General features: G+C 42.7%; 1 protein-coding gene across 1 annotated transcript in view; it reads right to left on the bottom strand.

Moving 5' to 3' along the window:
* Positions 1-24,619, bottom strand: part of LOC140485595 (probable E3 ubiquitin-protein ligase HERC4) — a 62,575-nt gene that overhangs the window by 7,388 nt on the left and 30,568 nt on the right. The window contains exons 13-22 of the mRNA XM_072583883.1: positions 23,753-23,910; positions 20,953-21,033; positions 20,129-20,191; positions 15,596-15,670; positions 14,639-14,728; positions 9,864-9,980; positions 7,478-7,615; positions 6,620-6,786; positions 5,612-5,678; positions 2,350-2,435 (exon numbers count right to left, since the gene is read on the bottom strand). Of these exons, the coding sequence (XP_072439984.1) occupies positions 2,350-2,435; positions 5,612-5,678; positions 6,620-6,786; positions 7,478-7,615; positions 9,864-9,980; positions 14,639-14,728; positions 15,596-15,670; positions 20,129-20,191; positions 20,953-21,033; positions 23,753-23,910 (1,042 nt within the window). The remainder of the gene's footprint in view (positions 1-2,349; positions 2,436-5,611; positions 5,679-6,619; positions 6,787-7,477; positions 7,616-9,863; positions 9,981-14,638; positions 14,729-15,595; positions 15,671-20,128; positions 20,192-20,952; positions 21,034-23,752; positions 23,911-24,619) is intronic.

The following is a 24,619-nucleotide window of genomic DNA, read 5'->3' as shown; positions in this document are numbered from 1 at the left end:
TTGAACAACTCACTGTCTTCTCTGGAAGATAATTCCAAAGGTTAATAATACTAAGAGAAGAAATTTCTTCTCATTTCCATCTTCAATGGGAGACTCCTAATTTTTAACACTGCCCCCTAGCTTTAGATTCCCCGAGGGAAAACTCCTGTCACCATCTACACTCCTTTGGAGGGCCTTCAAAATCCTTTACATTTCAATAAGATCACCTCTCATTCTTCAAAATCCCAATCACACAGACACCATCTCCTCAATGTATTTTCATAAGGTAGTTCCTTCATTCTGTGAATCAGTCTAGTGAATCCACAGTGAATTACTTCCCATGAAGGTAAGAAAAGAAAACTGCAACAGTACATGGGATTCTTTGGTGTGGCTTCACTAATGCTCTGTATTGTTGTGGAAAGTGCAATGACTCATGCTGAAAAAGCCTGTATTTTCTTTGACTGTGTTTGCTGACGCCGGTGCATGCCTCTTTAAATGGTTTCAGGGGTACGTGGTCCAGGCGTTCGGTGGGTGAGGCAAAGGGAGGGAAGAGGCGAAGAGGAAGATGGGGAAGGGGTGCAGTACGAGATGCCACATTCTCCTGTGGCTTCTGTCGTCCCTCCCCTTCCTCACTCCACCCCCACTCCCCATGCTCACCCTGCCATGCTTCACTCCCCTCCTCACTTACCCCCTTCCCTATCCTTGCTCCCATCCCCATACTCATTCTCCCACTTCCTGCATTCTCATTGTTCCTCTCCTCACTTCCCCTTCCCCTTGCTTCTCCCACTTCATTTCCCCCTTCTCCATCCTTATTTGCTACATCCTCAATCCCTCTGCATCCTCAGTTCCCCAACATCCTTACTTCCAGTTCCCTATGTCCTCACTTCCCCCTGCCATATCCTAATTCCTTCACTTCCCCCATCCTCAGTCACCCCTGCTCCATGCAAGTGTGTTTCTGGATTAGCGAGCATGCACAATTGCCCTGTTGCAGGTGTCAGCGGGATGTCTCTTTAAAGAATAATTTAGACTGGGTTTTTAAAATTATTTATATTGGCTTCCTAATTTTGACATCATTAGGTTCCAAGAAATGTCCATGTGACCTGTGGTTGTCATGGAGATAAGTGGCTAAGAAGCAAAGGCTAAAATGAAACAAAAAATGTTGGCTGACACCAATGATCTACTGATCATTTCCAAGTCTGCATGCTCACCTCCAATTGTTTCCATTCTGCACATGCACTTATGAAATTAAAAAAAGCTGATTTTAAAAGCATTTACAAAATAAATTTGCTTGATATTTGTTTTACATGTCCCAATGTATGCTTTCATTGAACTCTGTGTAATTTGCATGTTTGCTAGCTTTTAATCACTCAAATTAGTTCCACTTTTATCGCTTCTACCATGCATGCTCTTGCACGTCAGCAGACACAGCCTAAATAAAAAGCAATGTGATTGTGTTTTCCCTGTTTGGCAGTTCCATGGACTGGGAATGTGTGCATTCTCTCTGAATGGAACAAATTTTAGTTTGCAGATCTCTGGTTCTGCAGCAGAGTATTGAGAATAGAGACTGTGCTGCCTTATACAATTAGCAAGGACAGAATGCTGAAGGCAAGAAGAGTGACAAACTGAGAATTGGACAATACCCTGCTGTTTCAGTGTTCAGAGCCCACCAGATTGTTTAACAAAGTCAGACAGTAAGTCTCTGGGAATCTGTGCTATCAAGGCTGTTGATCTCTTCACGGAATGTGGGTGTCGCTGACTAGGCCAGCATTTAGTGCCCAACCCTATCTCCCAGAGGACAGTTAAGGGTTGACCACATTGCAGTGGGTCTGGAGTCATATGTAGACCAGACCAGGTAAGGACGGCAGTTTCCTTCCATAAAGGACATTAGTGAACCACAACCTTTTTTCCCCAATGATTGACAAATGGCTTCACTGTCATCATCGACTCTTAATTTCAGACTTTTTTTTATTGAATTCAATTTCCACCATTTGTTGTGGCAGAATTTGAACCGAGACCACCAAAACACCTGAATTAACAGTCAAGCAATAATACCACTAGACTACTGGCTCCTGCAAGTGAGAGAGAGAGGGGTCATAGATGTGTGTCCCTTGTTAATGGTAAATGTGTCCAGCCACTTCAGTCAGAATACAGCTCCTGGCTAATGCTATTCCTGGTGAAGCAATTGGATGGGAATAGAGAGATCTTACAAAATGAGAACAGGTTGGAAACACTGTTGGGTATCCATGGTCCTACATTATGTGGAAATTAATGCAAGTGCTGTGACTGCACAATTGTAAGTGTAACTGATTAAAAAGCAAATCAATTCAGCAACATACAATGAAAAGGTTACATTAATGAAGTTTTTTTTACCTATTATGCTTTTGAACTGGTGTGTTGCTACCATTAGGTATTAGTTCCTTCCTAACTGTCATCCCATCAGCTGTTTCTACGGGAATCTGCACACAGAAAAAAGGGACACATTTTCTTTTGCTCCTGGCCTTTGTATTTTTTAAACAATATTCAAAGTACATTCAAACTGCAACAACTTTAATATTTGTTTATTTTCTTAAGAATTTGATTAACTCTTGCCCGGAGTATTGTCCTCCAGGATGTCGTGAGCTTGGAATTGGGAGGGCTACTTAATTAATTAGGGTGGTGTGTGACCTGACCCTGTCATCTTCCTGCCTCCTCAGGATTTAGGTCTAGGAGGGAAAGGTTCTGAGTCCCATCCCACCACCAGTTGAGCCTCAAATAAGAACTACTTAAGGACTTCAGCTTGCTGTCATTGGGATCAATCCAGCTGGACAGCGGCCTACTGGCATCTGTCAAAACCTGACAGGTCAACCTCTACAGGCAGTATGTCCATTTTGGAAGGAGTGAAGTGCAATCATTGCTCAATTGAGGGGCTGGACATTATGTATGGGTAAGAGCCCACCCTTGCCCTGGACATCCTTTGCCTCTCCAGGGAGTGACTTCTCTGGGTCCTCCACGATCATGGTTCTCTTCCAGCAGCAGCTATCTGCTCTGATTGGTCACAATTTCAAGATAGTCAGCAAGACAGCGAGGAGTGAGATATGGAGAAACTCCTCAACTAAGTTGTTACGATTTGGAATAAGTTACCCAAGACAATGGTAAAGGCAGATTCCACAGTGGAGAACCACGAGGTGTCAAAGCGGTTTCAATATTTGAAAGTGATTGATTTATGGAGATAGAGCTGGAAAATGGGACTAGTTGGGTAGTTCTTTTGGGAGCCAGTATAGACATAATAGTTTGAATAGCCCCCTTTCATACTGTAAAGGTCTATGATTCTATAGTCGGCAGCTCACATCATGCAGGCCATCAAACCCAGGGGTCTTAACTCGGGGCAAAGACACACTAGTGGGCTTGCAAAGGCCTGATTGGAGTTAGATTTGAGCTGAAAATGTGTTGCTGGAAAAGCGCAGCAGGTCAGGCAGCATCCAAGGAGCAGGAGAATCGATGTATTGGGCATGAGTCCTGTAAAAGGGATCATGCCCGAAACGTTGATTCTCCTGTTCCTTGGATGCTGCCTGACCTGCTGCGCTTTTCCAGCAACACATTTCCAGCTCTGATCTCCAGCATCTGCAGTCCTCACTTTCTCCTTGGAGTTAGATTTGTCCAGCCATCCCTGGAACACAGTGTTGGTCTCTCACCATCTCTTTGGCAGACTGGTGAGATCATTGTTGTTTCAAATTGGATTCTGTCCGTTCACACTCTGCCAAGCACTGAGTTTATCGGATGGCTTTGTTTCTAGCGAGTGAGTATGAGATAAACGTATGGTCCCAACCTCACCACTGAGTCAGGCATATTTCACATGGTGGCCCAGCCTATTTCTGAGAGGTGTGGCAATTGATTAGGCTCAGAAAAAGGAGACAGAATTAAAAGGAGTGGGAAAAGACTTGAAGAATGGTCGCTATAAAAGAAAATTTCATCAGTAAGTGAGATAGCCAAGCAGTAAATGGGATATCAAGATTTCACTGCTCTCTCCCAACATTCTCCTGAGCAACTTGTGTAAAGGTGTTTCCATGAGGCCAGTCATCTGTTTTAACTTCTTTTGACCATCTCATTAGCTGTATATGATACCAAAAGTAGAGCACAGCAAAGATGGAAATCTGAAATTTAAGCAGGAATTGTAGGAAGTGCTCAAGCGGCCTGGTAGCTTCTAGATGGAGAATGGTTCAGAACTGTGACTGGGGAGTGGACAAAGGTCTCATGAAGGAACAGGCCTTTTCAGAAGGTTAGAAGTGAGGAGATGGAAGATATATGTTTGGTGATGGCTTCATGCTCAGGATGGTGGAAATGACAGGGGAATGTGCATTGAATCTGGAGGTCAGTGGTGTAGATAGTAACACCACTGAGGAACATCATTGTGATTCTGCAAGGGAACAGAAGAGAACAGGCAACAACAGAAGTGTGTGATAGAGTGGACATGTCAAAGGACCTGTTAACCACAGTGAACACAAAGGTAGGAGGGAAAATCCTTGACTGAGGCAAAGGGAATATGCTGAGAATGCTAATATGGAAGTCTGTCTTGTCAGAACAGTTATGACAAAGATCACAGCATCTTGCAGAATGGAATAGAAATTTTGTAGGATACTAGGTATGAGGGAATATGCTCAAGGTCCATCTCTCAGAACCGAAATGAGAAGTCAAGGAAGAGTTGGCAGTGGAGTACAGAACAGGATACTGACAACAAATGTGATGGAAATCCCCAGTTCAGGGTGAGGGCAGGACTTGCTATCGATATTGTCATCAATACACCAGGAAAGACTGGTGAAGATGGTAATGAGTAGAACAGGAACAAAGAATGCTTCATATCCCCTACAGAAAGGCAGGCTGAGTGAGGACACGTGCAGGTGCGCTTAGCAACACCTTCAACTTGGGAGGAACTAAGTTGTCAGATAAATGAAAAGAACCAATTTTACCAGGTAGAAGAGGGTAGTGGCAGATGGCAATTGGCTGGGCTTCCATTCAAGGAAGACTGGGAGAGCTCTGATTGTTCTGAATGGAGGTATGAAGAAATTGGAAATCGGTGGTGAAATGAGGATGGCTAGGGCCGGGAAACCAGAGGCTGTTGATATGAAGGATAGCATTCAAAGAGTTACTGATCAAGGAGGGAAGATGCAAGATGTGGGGATATAAGCTAAAAATAAATAAGCTTTGTGAGGACAGGAATCAACTGAAAGAACGGGCCACCTAAGGGCAGTCGTCTTTGTGGATGTTGGTAGAAAGGAGGAAGATATTAAAGACTCCATGGGTGTTATTCAAAGAAGGGCAGTGTCCTGTTAGATAATTGTTTTAAGAAAAATCTTGTAGAACCAGATTCAATCATTTCCCATTCCCTGGCCCAATACTTGCCTCAAAACCACTCCTGGCATGTGGGTGAAACATACCTTCCAATATGGGCTAGATACCTGGGGAATCAAGGCAGGTGCCTGCAGACCTGAAGCCCGCTGTTGAGCCTTCTTGGCCCGTATGTGCACTGCTTGCATTTTGATGCTTCTGAGTGTACTAGTCCTATTTCTCTGATCCCTCTAGGTTGTTTTGTTGCCTTTCCATTTTCAGTCAATTTCAAAATGAACTGATTAGTGATGTAGCACAGGAGTAAACTTACAGTAAAATCCAGATAAAATGTCTCTTCAATATCATCATACTCATAGTCAAGGACATCCTGGAGTGATCTGTATTAACAGGAAAAAGGCACACTGAAATTGAAAATGACATTGTATTGCCAATTTTAAAGCATGATTTATTTAGATTATGTAGTTAATTGTAAAGTGGTTAATATCCATTGATCAGAAAGTGCTCATCAAAACAGACTTAAAACAGAGTACTTATGGCTAACTTGTGCCAAGACATTGTAAAAATCTGAAGAACAGGCACAGTTATATTTTCTGTTGTGATTTTGAGACAAGGATGACAGCAGTAAGATCAGCAAGCAGGAGTAGGTCATTCAGCCCACTGAGCTTGCTCTGTAATCTCTCTCCTACACAATAAAATCATGGTTTGTGGCCTTAATTCCAGTTTCATGCCTGTCCCCATAAACGCTGACTTTGTTGAAGACAAAAATTTGTCTAACTCAGTCTTGAATATATTCAAATGATCCAACCCCTCCCACTCTCTGTGGAAGAGAATTCAGAAGGCTAAAAGTAAAATTGCCATTGTTCTACCGGACCATAAAACTGCTCTCTCATTAGACAGAGGGTGAGGTTGAGAAAGAGTGAGTCCTTCATGGTAAACTGAGCTAGAGCAGGAATTGAACATGTATTATAGGTATTTGCATCACAAAGAATCCACCATCTAACTGAGCTAACCAACTCCTGTGCAAACTAATGACCCTCAGAGAAGAAATTCCTTTAATTTCAGTTTTAAGTGTGAGATTCATTAATTCTAAATTATGCTCTGGTTCTAGATTCCCCAATGAGTAGAAACATCCTCCCAGTAGTCACCCTGTCAAGCCCTCGCAGAATCTTACATCTTTCAGCAAAATAACCATCCATTTTTCAAATCTCTAAAGTGTATAAGCCTAACCTGCTTAACCTTTCCTCATAAGACAATGGCTCAAGTTTAAGGTTGAGATAATTTGGTGGATTAAAGCAAGAGAAGTTTGGAATTCACTCACTTTCCTTCTGTTGGTGAGAGTTCCTTCAGATCGTCCAATGTTGGCGGCACGTGAAGCAGCTTTTTGTACAAAGCCAATGGGAAGTGAAAATTGCAAATAAAACCATTGGACACAACAAATCGGCAGAGAATTCCCAGCAGATAAAACACATCATCCATCTCTGGTTCCTATTGCATATTTTGAACATAAAGAAATTGCATAATTCTTGCATAAAAAGTCTCTGTAACATTTCTGACAGCAATATCCAATTTCAGTTGACACCACGAGAAACATTCCCAAATTGTGTGCTCTCCGATGATGGCCTCACCTGCCAGGTGGGTTTACTGAAAAATCTCAACGTGAGTTCGGGATAATGTTCCAATGAGTAATCAACCTATTCACAATATCATGCATATTGTGATTCATGCTCTTCGGAGTGTGAGGTTCCCCATAAAGAGCTCAAGAGATGGGAACTGTCATGGCATTGAAGAACTATTCAGATGAACACTTGAAATGCTACAGCCTATAAGGTTTCAGGCCAAGTTCTACATAAAAAGAGATTAGTATTGATGGATGTTTGATGGTTTCGACAAGATGTGCTGAAGGGCCTCTTTCTGTTGTGTAAAAACTCTCTAAAACACCATAGCTCAGGTACTTGCAGGAAACAAGACACTTGAATTACCAACAGGAATATGGTCAGAGCTTTAATAAGTCTGAATAGATGTTCATGGCTGCAGGGCCCTGGTCCGCATATTGTACCTTGACACCATATCTACAAAATCCACTTTTCCTGGGTATGGGAGTACAAAAGTAGTGATAAAAGTATTCTGAAATTTCTGATGGCTATTTTTACAAATCACACACTACAACAAGCCTTACCCAGCTGGGAAACCAAAGCAGCCCCGATTCTTCGTATTGCTGAAATATCCGCCCATTGCTATGTAGTTCTCGACCAAGAAGGGTGAAGAATGTCTGCGTCACCCCATAACCAAAACTGACTTCCCCTGTAAATTCAACCTGTACTGGCAGAAATCAAGATTAAAACATTAATGCCAACTGAAATATTGACTAGTGTATCTTCTGATGTCCCTTTGGGTAAAATTTAGTGGAGCCTACTAGGTCATCCTATTCGAGGGATGGAGTGGACTGTGAGAAATTGGATATAAGTTCCTGCATTAGATTGCCAATGTCAGGAAACCTATCCACACAATTAAATCCAGGGCAGGAAGGGCCCATTGGGAGCAGGATGCCAGTTAGGTTCATTAACAGGCTGACAAAAATGTCAATTACAACTCAGCCGACTGGAATTCAGCGGTGGGTGAGGGATATAAATGAGATATGCACAGCTTGCATGTGCCTCCATAAAAGCTTCATGGCAAACTGTAAGGTTTGACTCATTGTTGAGGTGTATCTTCTCATCGACAGGCACTGTGTGCCTGAAATGAGGGGCCCAGAAAGGTGGGTAGGTGGTGACACACACAACACACACACCAACCTGGCCTCACTTATTTGTCTCCAGTGACAATGCTTTGGCTGGGCCTTGGTACATTATACACACAAAAATCAGGCACAAGAGAAGGCCCCCACAGGCTTGCCCCGTTGTCAAGCAAGATTGTGGTTGATCTGATTTTTCCACATTCTCACCTACCCCTTGCTTAACCTTTAATCCTCTTGCCCATCAGTCATCAGCACCAGCCACTGCCCAAGGTGGGGGTTATGGCAGTGTGGTGGTATTGGGTGAGTTGGTGAATTTCAAGCCCTGGGGTCTTTGATCCTGCATGACACCCATGGCTTCATTCATTCATTGTAAGGGTCTCACTGCATGACTTAGATCTAGGCTTTGCTCCTCAAACGCAATTAGGTCATTCAGTCCATCAAGTCCACACTGACCATCCAAAGAGCATCCCACTCTCCATATCCCTGCAACCCTGCATTTCCTATGGCTAATCCACCTAACCTGGACATCCTTGAACTGTGGGGGGAAACCAGAGTACCGGAGGAAACCCACATAGACACAGGGAGAATGTGCAAACTCCACACAGACAATTGCCCCAGAGTGTAATCGAATCTTGGCCCCTGGCACTGAGAAGCAGCTGTGTTAACCACTGGGCCATCATGACACCCACAAAGCCTGGAGATTCTTCCACATTTCAGAGGTGTTGTGAGTTTACGATCAACCAAATATGCTTGTTGATCTAGCTTAGTTCCCACTAACCAATACTCTCTCCATCAGGGAAGCACAACCAAGAGCCAATAAGGCACCACAGGCATGTTAATTGATCCCCCAAGGCACTGCACATTAGAGAATGTTGTAAGTGGGGACTATGACTGCCGGTCTATAGCCTGCAGCAGCCACATCCTGTGAATGACTTTAAAAGAAGAAATAGGCCAAAAACAGGAAAGCCTGGGCTTTCCCCTTTGTTTGTCTTAAAGGCCAGGGAATTGCCAACACCAGACTAAAGTGAAGCCATATTCAGCAAGAGCTCGATCTCAAATCTGCTCTAGAACATGGAGGTTGTTACAGCAGGAATTAAGTTGCAGGGGATAAAGAAACAGGACGCACGATGAGTGTCTTCTTTAACTACAGAGACCTTTGTAAGCACTGAGAGTCAGGGATGGTGTTGTGGGCATAAAATATAGGAAAGACTGATCATTTCCAAACAGAGCCAAATCCATGTGGGAAAAAGAATAAATATGGTACAGCTCCATGGGATTGAGAGGTGGGAAAAGCAAGGAAGAGTGAGGGAATCAAGTGAAGTGGTGATAGTGAGGGAGTGAGGAGTTTGGGATATGAACAACAAATGGGAAATGGTCATCTTGAAGGGGGAAGGCAGCAAATAAAAAAAGGATTTTTCAACCAGAAACATAATATATCCTTATTCCATGCTTTCTATTGAGAAAATGGTTTTATTCTGTATGTGAGACTTTTTTTTTAGGATTACTAAATAAGGAAAACCCGCGGACAGGGGTCCTGCTCATCCTACACACTAGTATCGAAAATAACTTCCAACTCTTTGGTCTGTTCTGCAAAAAATCATCTCTGCAAAGCAATTCAACTTATGTTTCCTAAAGTGAAATAAGTTCTCTCAAAGCAGTGATCGAAATTATTTTGAAATGGAATCTAAAATTACGGCTTTTGACTTTGCGTGCAATGCTAATATTAAAAACTACTTTCATGTCATCTTGACATGTTGTGGTCAGGTGCAAAAAAATGTCACAAGTGAAAATGAATCCTAGTCGTTCAATGAACGGTAGCTGTCTATACCTGGAATGCAACATATTGATCCCCTCTTCCTTGGGACCTTAAATTGTCCAGGACATCTCGGAGAACTGCATCTCTGGAAACCTCCAGCGATAAAATTGGCTCAGATATAAAGGCTTGCTGAAATAAATTATTTCACATGTAAGTTCCACTTTACAAGTGCACATAGGAAGAAAGAGAGAAAACATCTGGTTGTTACCTCAGGACCAACACAGGAATTGAACCTACACTGTTGAGGTTGCTCTACATTACAAACCAGCCATTCAGCCAACTGAGCTAATTCACTAGAGACTAATATGCATTATGCTCCACAACTACCTGACGAAGGAGCAGTGCTCCAAAAGTTAAAGCTTCCAAATAAACCTGTGAGACTATAACCTGGTGTTGTGTGATTTTTAACACTCTCTAATGGGAGAAAGATGGTTTTGTCCTATGGGACTATGGCTACTCTACCAGTGAGTGAGTCACACAGTTTCCTTTCCATTATGTATGAAGACAGTTGATTGTAATATTTTCTGTGGGCCTTACAGTATGTCTACAGTAGTGAGTAGAGTGGGTTCTTTCTTGATTATATGTTTTGTTAATTTATATCTCTTGATTAAACTTAAAAATATATGCCAAAAGTATTAATTTAACCTGGAGCAGCGTTTTGTTGAGGAATAAGACAGAGCTATTTTCTGGGTCTGTAGATTGAAAGAAACCTTTAGTAAAGTGATATGCTCTTCTTGTCGGATGTGGGAGTTTAGGGAGAGTTTACGTTTTACTGAGGATTATATTTGCAATAAATGCCGCTGGTTGCAAATCCTATCAGATCGAATGAATCGGTTGGACAGACAGTGAGAGGCAATGAGGAATTTACAAGAGCAAGGGGATGTGATGGATGGCAGTTATCAGGAGGGAGAAAAGTCACAGAAACAATCACATAGATGGGTTAACTCTTGGAAAGGTAAAAGAGGTAGGCAGGTAGTGCAGGAGTCTTCTGTGGCTATCCCCATTTCAAACAAGTATGCTGTTTTGGGAATGTTGTAGGGGGTGATGGGATTCTCTGGGGAATGTAGCACGAACAGCCAAACTTCTGGTATTGAGACTGGCTCTAATGCAATGAGGGGTACGTGGTATTCCAAGAGATCGATTGTGTTTGGGGACTGTCTTGACTGAGGTTTAGACAGATGTTTCTGTGGCCAGCAATGAAAAATCAGAATGGTGTGTTGCTACCCTGGTGCCAGGATCAAGAATGTCTCAGAGAGGTTGCTGAATGTTCTCAATGGGGAGAGGGACCATCAGGAGATCATTGTACACATTGGAACCAACGACACAGGAAGGGAAAAGGTTGAGATTCTGATGGGAGATTATAAAGGGAGTTAGGCAGGAGATCAAAAAGGAGATCCTCGAGAGTAGTAATATCTGCATTACTCTCGGTGATACGAGCTAGTGAGGGCAGGAGTAGGAGGATAGAGCAGATGAATGCATGGCTGAGGAGCTGGTGTATGTGAGAAGGATTCACATTTTTGGATCATTGGAATCTCTTTGGGGTAGAAATGACTTGTACAAGAAGGACGGATTGCACCTAAATTGGAAGGGGACTATTATACTGCTGGGAGATTTGATAGAGCTGCTCGGGAGGATTTAAACTAGTAAGGTGGGGGCGGGGGGTGGGACCCAGGGGGATAGTGAGGAAAGAGATCAATCTGAGACTGATACAGTTGGAAACAGAAGCGAGTCAAACAGACAGGGCAGGCAGGGACAAAGCAGAGAGCAAGGTAGGACTGATAAATTAAATTGCATTTATTTCAATGCAAGAGGCCTAACAGGGAAGGCAGATGAACTCGGGGCATGGTTAGGAACATGGGCCTGGGATATCATAGCAATTACAGACACATGGCTCAGGGATGGGCAGGACTGGCAGCTTAATGGTCCAGGATACAAATGCTACAGGAAGGATAGAGAGGGAGGCAAGAGATGAGGGGGAGTGGAGATTTTGATAAGGGATAGTATTACACCTGTGCTGAGGGAGGATTTTCCCGGAAATACATCCAGATAAGTTATTTGGGTGGAACTGAGAAATAAGAAAGGGGTGATCACCTTACTGAGATTGTATTATAGACCTTCTAATAGTCAGGGGGAAATTGAGACACAAATTTGTAAGGAGACCTCAGTTATCTGCAAGAATAATAGGGTGGTTATGATAGGGGATATTAATTTTTCCAAACATTGACTGGGACTGCCATAGTGTTAAAAGTTTAGATGGAGAGAAATTTGTTAAGTGTGTACAAGACAATTTTCTGATTCAGGATGTGGATATACCTACTAGAGAAGGTGCAAAATGTGACCTACTCTTGGAAAATAAGGCAGGGCAGGTGACTGAGGTGTCAGTGGGGGAGCACTTTGGGGCCAGTGACCATATTAGTTTTAAAATAGTGATGGAAAAGGATAGACCAGATCTAAAAGTTGAAGTCCTAAATTGGAGAAAGGCTAATTTTGATGCTATTAAGCAAGAACTCTCAAAAGCTGATTGGGGGCAGATGTTTGCAAGTAAAGGGACGGCTGGAAAATGGGAAGCCTTCAGAAATGAGTTAACGAGAATCCAGAGACAGTTTATTCCTGTCAGGGTGAAAGGAAAGGCTGGTAGGTATAGGGAATGCTGGATGACTAAAGAAATTAAGGATTTGTTTAAGGAAAAGAAGGAAGCATATGTAAGATATAGACAGGATAGATCAAGTGAATCCTTATAAGAGTATAAAGGCAGTTAGAATATACTTAAGAAGGAAATCAGGAGGGCAAGAAGGGGACATGAGATAGCTTTGGCAAATAGAATTAAGGAGAATCCAAAGGGTTTTTACAAATACATTCAGGACAAAAGGGTAACTCAGGAGAGAATAGGGCCTCTCAAAAGATCAGCAAGGTGGCCTTTGTGTGGAGCCACAGGAGATGGGGGAGATACTAAATGAGTATTTTGCGTTAGTATTTACTGTGGAAAAGGACATGGAAGATACAGAATGTAGGGAAATAGATGGTGACATCTTGAAAAATGTCCATATTACAGAGGAGGAAGTGTCTTGAAACACATAAAAATGGATAAATCCCCAGCACCTGATCAGATGTAGAACTCTGTGAGAAGCTAGGCAAGTGATTGCTGGGCCTCTTGCTGAGATATTTGTATCATTGATAGTTACAGGTGAGGTGCCGGAAGACTGGAGGTTGGCTAACGTGCACCACTGTTTAAGAAAGGTGGTAAGGACAAGCCAGGGAACTATAGACCAGTGAGCCTGATGTTGATGGTGCACAAGTTGTTGGAGGGAATCCTGAGGGACAGAATGTACATGTATTTGGAAAGGCAAGGACTGATTAGGGATAGTCAACATGGCTTTGTATGTGGAAAATCATGTCTCACAAATTTGATTGAGTTTTTTGAAGACGTAACAAAGAGGATTGATGAGGGCAAAGCAGTAGACGTGATTTATAAGGATTTCAGTAAGGCGTTCGACAAAGTTTCCCATGGGAGCGAGAAAGGTTAGGTCTCATGGAATACAGAGAGAAGTAGCCACTTAGATACAGAACTGTCTCAAAGGTGGTGGTGGAGGGTTGTTTATCAGACTGGAGGCCTGTGACCAGTGGAGTGCCACAAGGATCGGTGCTGGATCCACTACTTTTCATCATTTACGTAAATGATTTGGATGTGAGCATAAGAGGTATAGTTAGTAAGTTTGCAAATGATACTAAAATTGGAGGTGTTGTGGATAGCAAAGAAGGTTGCCTCAAATTACAACAGGATCTTGATCAGATGGGCCAATGGGCTGAAGAGTGGCAGACGGAGTTTAATTCAGATAAATGCAAGGTGCTGCATTTTGGGAAAGCAAATCTTAGCAGGACATATACACTTAATGGTAAGGTCCTAGGGAGTGTGGCTGAACAAAAAGACCTTGGAGTGCAGATTCATAGCTCCTTGAAAGTGGAGTCACTGGTAGATAGGATAGTGAAGAAGGCGTTTGGTATACTTTCCTTTATTGGTCAGAATATTGAGTACAGGAGTTGGGAGGTCATGTTGCGGCTGTACAGGACATTGGTTAGGCCACTGTTGGAATATTGCGTATAATTCTGGTCTCCTACCTATCAGAAAGATTGTGAAACTTGAAAGGGTTCAGAAAAGATTTACAAAGATGTTGCCAGGATTGAAGGATTTGAGCTATAGGGAGAGGTTGAATAGGCTGGGGCTGTTTTCCCTGGAGTGTCGGAGGCTGAGGGGTAACCTTATAGAGGTTTACAAAATCATGAGGGACATGAATAGGATAAATAGACAAAGTATTTTCCCTGGGGTGGGGGAGTCCAGAACTAGAGGGCATGGGTTTAAGGTGAGAATGGCAAAATATAAAAGAGACCTGAGGGGCACCTTTTTCACGCAGAGGGTGGTACGTGTATGGACTGGGCTGCCAGAGGAAGTGGTGGAGGCTGGTACAATTGCAACATTTAAAAGGCACCTGGATGGGTATATGAATAGGAAGGGTTTGAAGGGATATGGACCGGGTTCTGGCAGGTGGAATTAGATTGGGTTGGGATATCTGGTCGGCATGGACCAGGTTTACATCAGTGGGCATTATGAACTCTCTTTTAGTGTCCAATGTGACTGAAAGCCCTTGAATTGCTCCTCTGCTCCTTCAGATACAACTAAATAGCTGGTAGTATTATTAATGTACTGTATTTATACAGTACTCCACAATCTGAATGTTTGTATTCAGGGATCAAATATTTTGGATGCACTTCTTCAAAACATAAGTACCTACTTTCTGCAGCATCTGGGATTCCATTTTCCATAATTTAAGCTTTGTTTCCATATCAAAGATGCAGCGATATGGAATTAATTCTTCTTTGATCTGTTCAATACAGTAATCAAAACCAGTTAAGCATATTTACATAGATAGTTCATGAAAATAATGATTTAATTTCCTCTTCCTGTATCCCTTCCTGTCAGACTTTCCATTGATGCTCTTTTACTATTCCAGTCACTTCATTTACAATGTGCTAGTCTCGGACCTCCACCTGAGGTGCACTGTCACAGCTTTCTGAACAGCCCACTTCTCTGCAGAAATATTGCAAAATCTATGGGCAGATTGAAAAGATAACTGTGCAAACACTTCCAGAAAAGCCATATTTTGCTGAGTAACTAAAATTCCATGTAGAAATGCAAAGATTCTATGAGTAAGTTTGTTTAAGGGAACTGGGAATAAGCTCAACAATCTCACCTTCCCAAAATAAATTGTATTAGGAAAAAAAGGGACTGTTGAGAATTCAAATCAACATTGCAGAAACGTAAATGCAGAAGACGGAAGCATAATCAGCAAGTGGAAGAAACCAAGGTTATAAAGGAATGAGAGCTGGATGAGGTAACTTGCCTTTGCAAGCCTGCTCTTCCATTAAGGAGGTAAAAACAATGACTGCAGATGCTGGAAACCAGATTCTGGATTAGTGGTGCTGGAAGAGCACAGCAGTTCAAGCAGCATCCAAGTAGCTTCGAAATCGACGTTTTGGGCAAAAGCCTCACTGGACAGACAGGGACAAGTCCATCCCAATAGAGATCAAATTAGGGGAACAGCCAAATCTCCTCACAATGTGTGTCAGTGTGACCCGAGACCAGCTCTTCTCAGTTCTCTTGGTCCACAACTGCTTCATAAAATGGTGAGAAACCATGAAACAAAATGATCATTATTCACAAAGACAAGCATGCAACGGAGAGAGCCTACCTTGCAGAGTACTGAGAGATATTGTTTAAACTGTTCATATTCTGGTTCAAAAGGCATATAACAGCCTCTCATTGCCTGTGGAGAAAGCATATGATCAATTCGAAAGATCATCTTGGCTCAAGCAGTAGATTGTGTTCCTTTGTTACAAAAATTACAAACATATCCTCTTTCTGGAACGATATACATTGCCTCTCTAAAATCTGCCATTTTTAGAATAACAACTTAGATTTCTATAGGATTGTATGAGCAAGCCAGCTCACTACACTCTTTATGATGAAGATTATTGCCATCATTTTCTTTAAGTCTAGGAGCCTGTTTGATTTAATGTGATACAGAAAACAACTTCCTCTTTTAACAAGAGGGTGGTATTATAGTTAACATAATGTTTGTGGCACATTGTTGATGGATTGCAGTTTTCATTGCTATAATAAACGTTGTTACAGATTTTGAGCAGGACATGATGTGAGGTCTCACTTTTCCAAGATCCTAAGCTGTTACCTCAAGTCACCATAACTGTGAATGGTGTTAATGGCACTCCCCTCAGCAATAACTCTTTCAGATCCCAGAATAACCTATCATGATGTTCACGTTGGAAAAGGTACTTCACATGAAGGAAGTCCCATAAGAAATTTCTGGATAGCTGAAAACTTGAACAAAGAAGTTGGTTTCCAAAGACACTTTAAATGGAAGAAAAGACTTAGCAAAGGAATTCTAGTACTTTGTGTTGATCTCAAGGAAGGCCATAAGAATATTTGATTTGATTGATTTACTGTCACAAGTATTTTGTTACAAATACTGTGAAAAAAGTGTTGTATGGTATTACCACTCTCAAGTGCCATCTTGAAACACAGAAAAATAAACCAAAATGCCAGATGTAAAGGCAGAAAATAAAGAGGAGTGCCAGATACATTTTACAGTCCTTCTTGTTAAGTGCTTTGCCATGGGCCTAGATTCAGGCACTCCACCATCCCAGTGTTGAAACAGTTACCAGCATAAAGACGTTGGGGTGCCTCGAGTCCCTTCGCTACATCACCGCAACTGGAACCGTGTTGCTGTTCTTCCGCACCACCTCTCCTCCACTGATGCCATCGTGAGTCCTCACTGAGCTGACCTTGCAATTCCACAGGCACCAATACTGATACTGCCAGATCCCACATTGGGCCCAACTCAATTCTGTCTTCTGGGCCAACCTCGCCAATGCCACCTAGATCTGCACTAGGTCCAAACTCAACCATGCTGCTGCTGATCTGAGTCCGTATGGTGGTCCGACCTCACCGATGCAGCCACCATTGATGCTACCAGGTCCTGGGCTGGGGCCAAACTTGACTCCACTGCCATTGCTGGTAATCCTTTTCATCCCCTCGCCTCAGAGTCAGAGATGTACAGCACGGAAACAGACCCTTTGGTCCAACTCATGCATGCCGATCAAACATCCAATCTTAATCTAGTCCCATTTGCCTGCACTTGGACCATATCCCTCTGAACCCTTCCTATTCATATACCCATCCAGATGCCTTTTAAACGCTGTAATTGTACCAGCCTCTACCACTTTCTCTGATAGCTCATTCCATACACACACCACCCTCTGTGAGAAAGTTGCTCCTTAGGTTTCTTTTATATCTTTCCCCTCCAACTCTAAACCTATGCCTGCTAGTTCTGGACTCCCCCACCCCAGGGAAAAGACTTGTTTATTTACCCTATCCATGCCCCTCATGGTTTTATAAACCTCCATAACGTCACCCCTCAGCCTTCTCCTATTATTATTCCTGTTCTATTTCAATTGGCTTACCTCTTGTTGAAGAGCTCGGTCACGGCAATGGCATCAGCAGGCTGGAGTGGGCTCCCCAGCGTGGGCTGGAATGTGGCCCTGCACCGCAGGTCTGTGGAGCAATGCGTTTGGACTGCTGCATTGTTGAGGCAGTCCATGGGTCGACTCATTGATGCTGCAGCGGAGGAGAATTTGGGTTCCAGGTGGTACCTGTGCTCTCTGTAGATTCATGGAGACAGCAATGAAGGCAGGCTAAGGCTGAGTGCAAGACACTGAGGCATCAACTGTGGCTGCATTGGCATGGTCCGTCTGAAGCAGATTCATGGCGGTGGAGTAGAGTTTGGGCCAGTGCGGTACCCAATGGCATCAGTGGTGCCTGAATTGGTGAGGGCCACATAGGACATCAGTGGAGAAACAGTGTCACAAAGCTAGTCCTTTTTTTTTCTAAAAGCTGTTCCTTGGTTCAAGGATACTCTGTCCTTGATTTTTTTTCAGAGGGGTAATAAACCAGGCTGGGCTCCAATCAGTCTGGTCTGGTACAGAGATGAAAAAGATTTTGAGAGGCCTTTTGTTTATATGTAAACAGATGAGACTTCAGGGCAAAGTGGTCATGTTTTAGAAGCGCCCTGTATAAAGAAAAGGGAGTGGTCTGCTCTCTAGCTGAGCAGTTTAGTTCAGTCTTGAACTGGTGCGGAGTTCAACAGGGAGCTGTGTGGAAACTCTCTCTCTCTTTCTGCCCTTCAACTTCAACCTGTAACCATGTGTTCCATTTATACTGGTTTTTAAAGGGAGTTTGCTTATTGGTACTGTTGTGTATATTCAGAACAGCATGATTAAGTCTAGTTTGGATAGGTTGAGTTCTGTAGGGGTTCTTTATTCTGTTCTTTGGGTTTCATTGTGTAATTTTGTGAATAACTTTTAGTCTATTTTAAAATCTAGTCGTCAACCTAGCTAACATACTCCGGGTAGTTTTCACTGTACACTTACCGACACAAATTGCAATGTTATGGTCTGGGCTGCCTGCTTAAGAATGTTTGCAACACTTAAGGCCTATGAGATTGGACACTTACTTTCTTTTTTCATTTTTTCGCCATTATATTCTATGTTTTGGTTTGTTTTTGTGTTTTAAGATGGCCCTGGAGAGTGGCAACACTAGATTACACTTTTCACTGTATTTCGTAACAAGATACATGTAACAAAATCAAAATAAGCTTGCCTCTGCCAAGAACACACCTCTGCCACAGGTTCACTCTGGACCCACCTCACTGCTGATGTGGATGCCACCAATGCCACTGATCTTTAGAAGTAGTAAAATTAGAAAGTAAAGAGAAAATAAAACAAAGAGAAGAAAAAGGAAAAAAGTGGATGGAGCAGACAAGCTCTGGGCTCAAGAGTCCAAACACCACCTATTCCACCCACCCCCACCATCTTAGACTGATAATGCCACATGGTTTCATGTTTTAAACAAAATGCTCACTGTACAAGATTTAAACAAACCAAGTCTTACTAACTGGACACCATATTTAGTAAATTATTTTTTAAGTCCAAAGATCTGAACAGAATTCCCATTCTGTTTTAGTTCCATCCAAGAGTTCACATATAATTTCCATTCACTTTGATTTTCTTTAATTCTGTTTGGAAATTAGACTTTGAAAGTTCGCTCTGTGAGTTCCACTGCCAATCCCTTCGGCTAACTTTACTAGGCAGAAATGACAATCAGGCATTCCTGATGAACAGCTTATGCCCGAAACATTGACTCTCCCGCTCCTCAGATGCTGCCTGACTTGCTGTGCTTTTCCAGCGCCACACTCTTCGACTCCGATCTCCAGCATCTGCAATCCTCACTTTCTCTCAGAAATGACAGTGTTAATTCTTCATGAATTTGAACTTTCTATTTCGTGATCGGGCACCACTTGCAGTTTCTGATTAATAACTCAAACACATGAACACTTCTGTTTCCTAATAACCTCAGTGCTTTTTACTGTGGCTGCTGGCTGATGTACTACAACCTGTTCACAGCCTTCTGAGCTGACTGACTGCTACAATGAGATAAACACAGATCTAAACCCAAAACAAAAGACTGCTTCCATTTATCCCCATGGCAACTGCCATATTTGGGATGTCTCAATTAACTCCATATAATTTTCAGATCAAATGACCAGTTTAAAATTGGAGACTGTCATATTTATTGTGTCAAGGGTCAGTAACACAGATTAAGTAGCGTGGATTCAGTCTATTTGAAAGCATCATACTAAACAGCTCAGACCACAGTTTGCAGGAGCAGATAACTATCTACGTATCCTGACTCTAACACACTTCGACCTCACGATAGAAGGTACTCAGTCAAATGGTTTCTTCCTGGTCCTAGGCTCATTATCATATCCAGCTCTTAAAGCAATAATACAACAGATGCTTTGAAACTATTCCTGTTTACCCTTTTCTTTATGTTATATTGGGACCACTTGAATCTCTTTGGGATCACGGTAGACATCTCATGTCTACCATGGTGGCCAGGAATGGCACACTTATTATGGACTATTTTAAAAAAAAAAACAGGTTATCCTCACTTATCAGTTAAAACTTCAATTCCTAAAACTACAAGTTATACTCCGAAAACATATGAATCCTGAAACGAGAGCAAAGGGAACCAAGGAAACCAAAGAAATAAATGTGTAAATTGCACAATGTTGTATTATTAGTCAAAGATAATTAATTGCCCGTTGGCTTTCAGCATATTTGACTGATACTTCTCACAAAATACATACATCATTTATGAACGGATCCATCACTGCTCGAGGAGCTTTGGGGAAGCATTGCGCAGCAAAATCCTGAAATCAATAACATGTACGTAAGTAGAAGTGAGCATTATTTTCCAAATATTGCTTGGTGTTCATACTGTCAAAATTTATATCAAATGTAGATAAAATGTGAGCATTAACTGTATTTTCTCTTAGCTAATGAAAATCCCTAGAACCAATTAAGCAACAGCCTCCTCTTGCTGAGAACAAAGGTGGCAATGCCACCACTTATGAGGAGCTCTTGTTGTGCAGGAGTAATGCTCCTACTTCTGGGACAGAAGCTTTGAGTTCAAGTCCCACGCAACAGTTTGTTGGTCATAGAGTCATAGAGATGGACAGCATGGAAACAGAGCCTTTGGTCCAACCCGTCCATGCCGACCAGATATCCCAACCCAATCTAGTCCCACCTGCCAGCACCCGGCCCATATCCCTCCAAACCCATGATGGTGAACTTAACACAGTCAAACGTGCAAACAGGTTGATTGCCAGCCTGCAAGTTCTTCCAACACAACTGATGGATATTTACAAAGGACCATGGATAGGTATACCACCTTAGTCTGCACAGATGGTACTCCTTGGTAATATGCACCAAATATATAAGTGGCTTGTACTGTGGTCCTAGTGGTGGAGGTTCATTGTTTAGGACTTGTCCTAAACCTGCTTAGCAACGACCACTTTATATGGACATTAAAGCTGCTGAGCCTTCCTTTTAAAATGGTTCAAGAGCCTTCAAATTGAATTGTAGGAATTTGATTTTCTAATTCAATCACGGGATGGAGGTGTCCACTTACCGTTAAAGAATCTTTAATCACTTTCATAACTGGAATGCGGAAATTTCTCTCCTGAATTGTGTGATGTCTGCACAAGTTTACCTACCGCCAATATAATTAAACACAAATTAACATTTTGCAATTTAGTGCATAAGCATCTAGGGGCAGTATTTAATGGGTGTAAGAGAGTCCTCCTGCTGGCTGGGAGCTGGTGAGATACCAGTATTGTGTTTTTAGTCACTGAACCAGTCAATGATGGCCCTTTCCTGAGATCAAACACCCTGGAAGAGGACAGTCAGCCCAACAAGAGTGGCTGGTCAATCAGAGGTGGCCAGCTGATTGTGTTTAGGGTGATACGACTAGCAAACCAGTGACTGCTGCTGTTACCACACCCACCCAATGACCAGGATCACCATGGATTCAGGTGCAGGTGAACGGTGGCAGATGGAAGTCGCGCAATGGAAATGGGAAGGAAGGATGGACAGAAAAGACAGGTGCTCACTCTCAGTGGAATTCCCTTTCCTCACGTCAATGCAGAGAAAAGAGAAGTAACCAACTGCCCCATATCAGGAGGGGGTGAGCAAACAAACCAAAATTTGCTTTCTGTCTTCTTGCAAATCAAGTCATTGATGCATTGTTAGGTGAATACCAGTGGTGGTGGATAAAGGTCATCAGTGAGCATTAACTGCTTGTTAAGAGCCTCAACTTTTGCCTGGGTGGATAGATATGCCCCTGTCCTTCACACACACACCCGCCTACCAAACTCACCAAGGAAGTGGCCACTAAATTCTACCTATTTGGACCTAGAGTTGCACAAGTCCTTTAACTCCGGGGATTTCTTTCTATTGTGTCAATAGAGGAATCAATGGGAGCTGTTTGCCATAATTAGTTATCAGAAACAAAAAAAACTGTAGATGCTGGAATCTAAACCCAGCAGGAGGCTGGAAGAACACAGTGAGCCAAGCAGCATTGGGAGGTGGAGAAGTTAACGTTTTGGGTATAAACCTTCAGGATTGGGGGTGGGGATAGGGGGAGCTTCAGATAAAAAGGTCTTCGCTACATCAATGAGACCAAATGTAAACTTAGGGAATGCTTCGCTGAGCCGTAAGGGCTAGCCTGACGTCCCAGTCACCATTCATTTCAATTCCCCTTTCCATTCCCTCTCCGACATGCCCATTCTCGGTGTCCCCCATTGCCACAGTGAATCAGAATGCGAATTGGAGGAACAACACTTTATCTTCCGCCTGGGCAGCCTACAGCCCAGAAGGCTCATCATGGAGTTCTCCAATTTCAAATAACCTTCTAATCCATCCCCCAACTCCCTTTCCAGCCCCGCCTCCTCCCTTTGAACAACCCCTCCTTCCAGCTACCAACCGGATTCATTCCTCCCTGCCAACCAGGTCTTACCCACCACCTGTATTCACCATCACTACCTCACCACTCCATCTCTCTTCCCACCCAAAACCCTCCCCTTTATCTGCAGCTCCCCCTACCCCCACATCCATTCCTGAAGGATTATACCCAAAACATTGAATTCTCCACCTCCTGACGCTGCCTGGCTTGTTTGTGTTCTTCCAGCCTCCTGCTTGTCTACAATTAGTTATCAATCCCATCTTGATTGCATCATGTAACCAATAGGCAAATTCATACGTTATTCTCTCAGGTTCTACATTTCTCAATCCTGACTGTAGCATTCCACATACAACAATTTTGGTTTATTTCCACATTTACATTATAACTCATTCACATGATGTGAGTTGCATTTGTTTCCCATCTCTAATTGTCATGGGGAAGATGATGGTATATTCTGTGTGGTATAGGTACACCCACACTGCTGTGAGGGAGGGAGTTCTGGGACTTTGAAGGAACAATGCAGGAATAATGATATAGTTTCAGGTCAGGATGATGTGCAGCTTGTAGCAGAACTTTCAAGTGGTGGTACTTCCATGTGTCTGCACCCTTTTCCTTCTAGATGGTAGAGGTCAAATGTTTGGAATGTTTGAAGGAGAATCGGTGTATTGTTGTAGTGCATCTCTACCATGGTACACACTATTGCCACTATATTGATAGTAGAGGGAGAGGGTCTTGAAGATGTTGGATAGGGTGCCAGTTGAGTGGGCTGCTCTGCCCTGGACGGTGTCGAACTTCTTGAGTTTTGTTGGAGCTGCACTCATCTAGGCAAGTGGAGTGTATTGCATCACACTCCTAATTTGTGCTTTGTAGATGAGTGAGCAGGCTTTGAAGAATCAAGAGGTGAATTTCCAGCCTTTCACCTATTCTGTGATCATTTGGACAGCTGGTCCACTTCAGATGCTGGTCGATGGTAACCCCCAAAATGTTGATGGGGGTGGGAAATCAACAGTGGTAATGCTAATTAATGTCAACAGCCATAGTTAGATTTGAAAAAGGACACTTTACATTGAACACCATAAGACACAGGAGCAGAAGTAGAACATTTAACCCTTCACTTGATGAGATCATGGATGACCTGATGATCTTCAACTCCACTTTCCTGACTTTTCCCCCCAGAACTCTTGATTCCCTCACTGTCTATCTCAGCCATGAATATGTTTAATGACCCGGTCTCAACAGCCCTCAGGTGGTAACAATCAGCCCTCCGCAGATTCACTATCCTCCAAGTTAAAACAGCCCACCCTGTTTCACAATAGAGGTGAAAAATTAACAAAAGTAATTGTACAGGAAGGTTCTCAGGACTCTGAAGTTTCGATGATACATGGCAAAGAGGTGAGTCCCAGAGAAAGGGAACAAGCCCGCTAAAAGTGGAGAAGAGTAACCAGAAAAAACTGAAATTTGCACTGACCTGGTAGAGTGTTTGTAAGATTTTTAATGAATTGTGTAGTTGGGGATTGCATTGTGAGGCACCTGTCATTGTGAGTTGAAGAAGGCGATGCGATTCTTTCTGATACATCCTCACAAGGCGCAAGAAGAAATAATAAGGCATCGTACACCACCAACGTTCTGTCAAGAAACAGCACGGAAATATTAATGGAAAATAAAACACAGCCTCCTACTTGGTCACTGATCATAATGAACAGGATGATGAGCTTTAGAGATAGAACATTGGGTACCATCCTTCTAACAGTCATGCTAATTTTGCTGATATTTTCCTCCAGGGAGCTCTGGATCAGCTGTTTGATCTTCAATGGAGACCATCTTAATGTAGAATCTCTGACCAGGAGATGTATTACTGCCTCAGCATCCTGTCCAATCATTGTCATCCAAGATACTGCATTTACATTGCACCCTTTACCAGCTCCAAATATCTTCAAACACTTTACAACCAATTGTGTTTCTTTGGAGCTACTGCGATGATGCTGCTCCTACATTAAACGTTATGGTATCCTTGGCTTTTTTTTTCAGAAAAGTCTTAAAAAGTACAGATTCCGAAAGGTCTGAGCCAAAGGCTTTTAGGGCCAATTTAATTACAGCTAATAGATACTGCCTCAGGCAAAAGGCTTTTAGGTTTAAATACAAGGAAAGGGGAGAGTGGCCAGTTCTCCCAGCTCAGCTTTTCTCAGGTTTGATTTGGTTTTTGACCATCTGGCTATTTACTGAAAGCAGTCAGGCAGTTTGAAGCTGCTAGACCCAAAGAAGCAAGTCCATGCTGATCCTCTCTCTTTGACTTCTCTCCTGCAAGACCGCATGTTTGATTCTACGTTTTGTGTCG

Source organism: Chiloscyllium punctatum, chromosome 14 (genome assembly GCF_047496795.1).
Source record: "Chiloscyllium punctatum isolate Juve2018m chromosome 14, sChiPun1.3, whole genome shotgun sequence".
Classification (NCBI taxonomy): domain Eukaryota; kingdom Metazoa; phylum Chordata; class Chondrichthyes; order Orectolobiformes; family Hemiscylliidae; genus Chiloscyllium; species Chiloscyllium punctatum.
The sequence above is the reverse complement of the archived record's forward strand: the minus strand, read 5'-3'. Positions and strand labels throughout refer to the sequence as shown.